Raw genomic sequence first — 1,808 nt, 5'->3', positions numbered from 1 at the left:
AGAGAGAGAGAGAGAGAGAGAGAGAGAGAGAGAGAGAGAGAGAGAATCCCGGCCCAGCCCGCTGGCCCAGGTGCCCAGCAGGGTAGCAAGAGCAGGAGCACATACCTGGGCCCCTGGCGGCAGGCGTCCCGGAGCCAAGCGGGGCTCGCTGGTCTCGGAGGGGTCCTGCCTGCCGACAGCTGAGCTCCCTTCGATGTCAAAAGGAAACGCATTGTAGTCCCCAGACGCGGCGCTGGAGCAGGCAGCACCCCAGAGGATCCACAGGGGCAGGACTGAGCACCAGGCTGTGCTCAAAGCCATCTCCCTGCTGACATTCAAAAGGGCCCTTCCCGGGACGCTGGAACTGGGAGTCTCCTTGGGTACCCCAGGGATGCGGTGGTGCCAGATATATTATCTTCTCTGGGCCTGCAGTATCCAGATGTGGGAAATCCAGGCAGCCCAGCCAAACTTGCAACTTTGAGGCCAGCCTGGTCTTCATAGTAAGTTAAAGGCTATCCCTCTCTCTCTCTCTCTCTCTCTCTCTCTCTCTCTCTCCCTCCCTGCCTCCCTCCCGCCCTCTCTCTCACTTTATCCCTCTCACTCTCCGCCGCTCTTGGGCCCTGGGACCTACGGATGGATGGAGCTTGGCGCCCCGAGAGCATCAAAAGGCAGCGGGGTGGGACTGGCGTGAGCCACCTCCTCTCCCTAGCGGCCAGGACGGCGCTGTTGTGGCTTCCTTCCCACACATTCTCACCACTCCCTTTCCACCTTCCCCTTCCAGGCCCTCCCACTCCAAGTTGGTTTTTCAGACCCTGAGGTCGGGCATTTCCTGGTTGCTCCCCTTCCCCCTCGTAGTATGGAGCTCTTCCAAGGCTACAGATGAATATTCAGCTTTTGCGATTACTTCCCCTTATCCCTTACGTAGTCAAAGCGCCGGATGTCTGATCTATATTTATATAGATTTTGATGTGGCCCCCACCAGTGTACAGGAAAGTGGGTGGAAAAGGGATTCCAGGGGCGGGAGGGAGCCCAAGGTAGATGACCTTGAGAACCAGGAGCAGGGTGCCCATTTCTGAAGTGAGGTCTCTCTCTGCTTTTCAGAGATAGCCTGTGGAACTCTTCTTTGGAGGTCTTCTGCTCCCCCAACCCCCAATTCCAGAATATCTCTGACTGTAGTGCTGGAAAATGACTTCATTATTCAAATGCATGAACTTTTATTTACAAAGAACATCTTGTTTTCCCCCTAAAGAGATGCTTTGTGAAAGACCCTGAACAAGGCTTACAGTGTAAGAGCCTGTCAAATGCTCAGCCCCCAGCCCGACCTCTTCCTCTTGGCCTGTAATCTCTTGCCTACTACATCTGTCTGAGTTATGTATATAACCTTTCCAAGACTTTTGTAGAACTTGGGCTACAATTGTGCCAGAGTGCCCATCGATGGATCAGTAGCTATTGGCTAATAGGTACCTTTGTTTCTGTGGGCTTCCAGGTACAGTTTAAAAAAGCTCCTGCAAGGCCCCAAAGTGACTTAAAAATGACCAGAAGTGATAACCATAAAAATGACAGGAGCTTGCAGGTTTTGAAATCACATGAAACCTAATCATGAACTCCATTTAAAAAAGCAGGTTACTTTTTTTTTTTAATATTTAAAAAAATTTTTTTAGAAGAAGCATTTCAGTATAGCTTTAACATACTCAATAACAGTTTCCAAAGCAAAGATACATCTCTTTCAAAAGTGGCTATAAAGTTTTTAGGTTCGCTGTTGAATTAATACAGTTATACAATATCAAACTCAGTATAAGCCCTGTAAGACATAAAATTGGATGAGTTTT

General features: G+C 49.9%; 1 protein-coding gene across 2 annotated transcripts in view; it reads right to left on the bottom strand.

Moving 5' to 3' along the window:
- Lama4 (laminin subunit alpha 4) overlaps positions 1-718 on the bottom strand; it is a 162,751-nt gene extending 162,033 nt beyond the window's left edge. Inside the window, exons 1-2 of one of the 2 annotated variants that reach the window (XM_008852394.3) lie at positions 567-718; positions 106-454 (exon numbers count right to left, since the gene is read on the bottom strand). In XM_008852394.3, coding sequence (XP_008850616.1) covers positions 106-300 — 195 coding nt within the window. In that variant the 5' untranslated portion in view covers positions 301-454; positions 567-718. The remainder of the gene's footprint in view (positions 1-105; positions 455-566) is intronic. The other variant, XM_017803011.2, reaches the window with a different exon arrangement.
- Positions 719-1,808: the final 1,090 nt, after the last annotated feature.

Source organism: Nannospalax galili, unplaced genomic scaffold (assembly GCF_000622305.1).
Source record: "Nannospalax galili isolate Female #2095 unplaced genomic scaffold, S.galili_v1.0 scaffold646, whole genome shotgun sequence".
In the NCBI taxonomy this organism is placed as follows: Eukaryota; Metazoa; Chordata; class Mammalia; order Rodentia; family Spalacidae; genus Nannospalax; species Nannospalax galili.
Note: the sequence above shows the minus strand (reverse complement) of the source record. Positions and strands in the feature narration are given on the sequence as shown.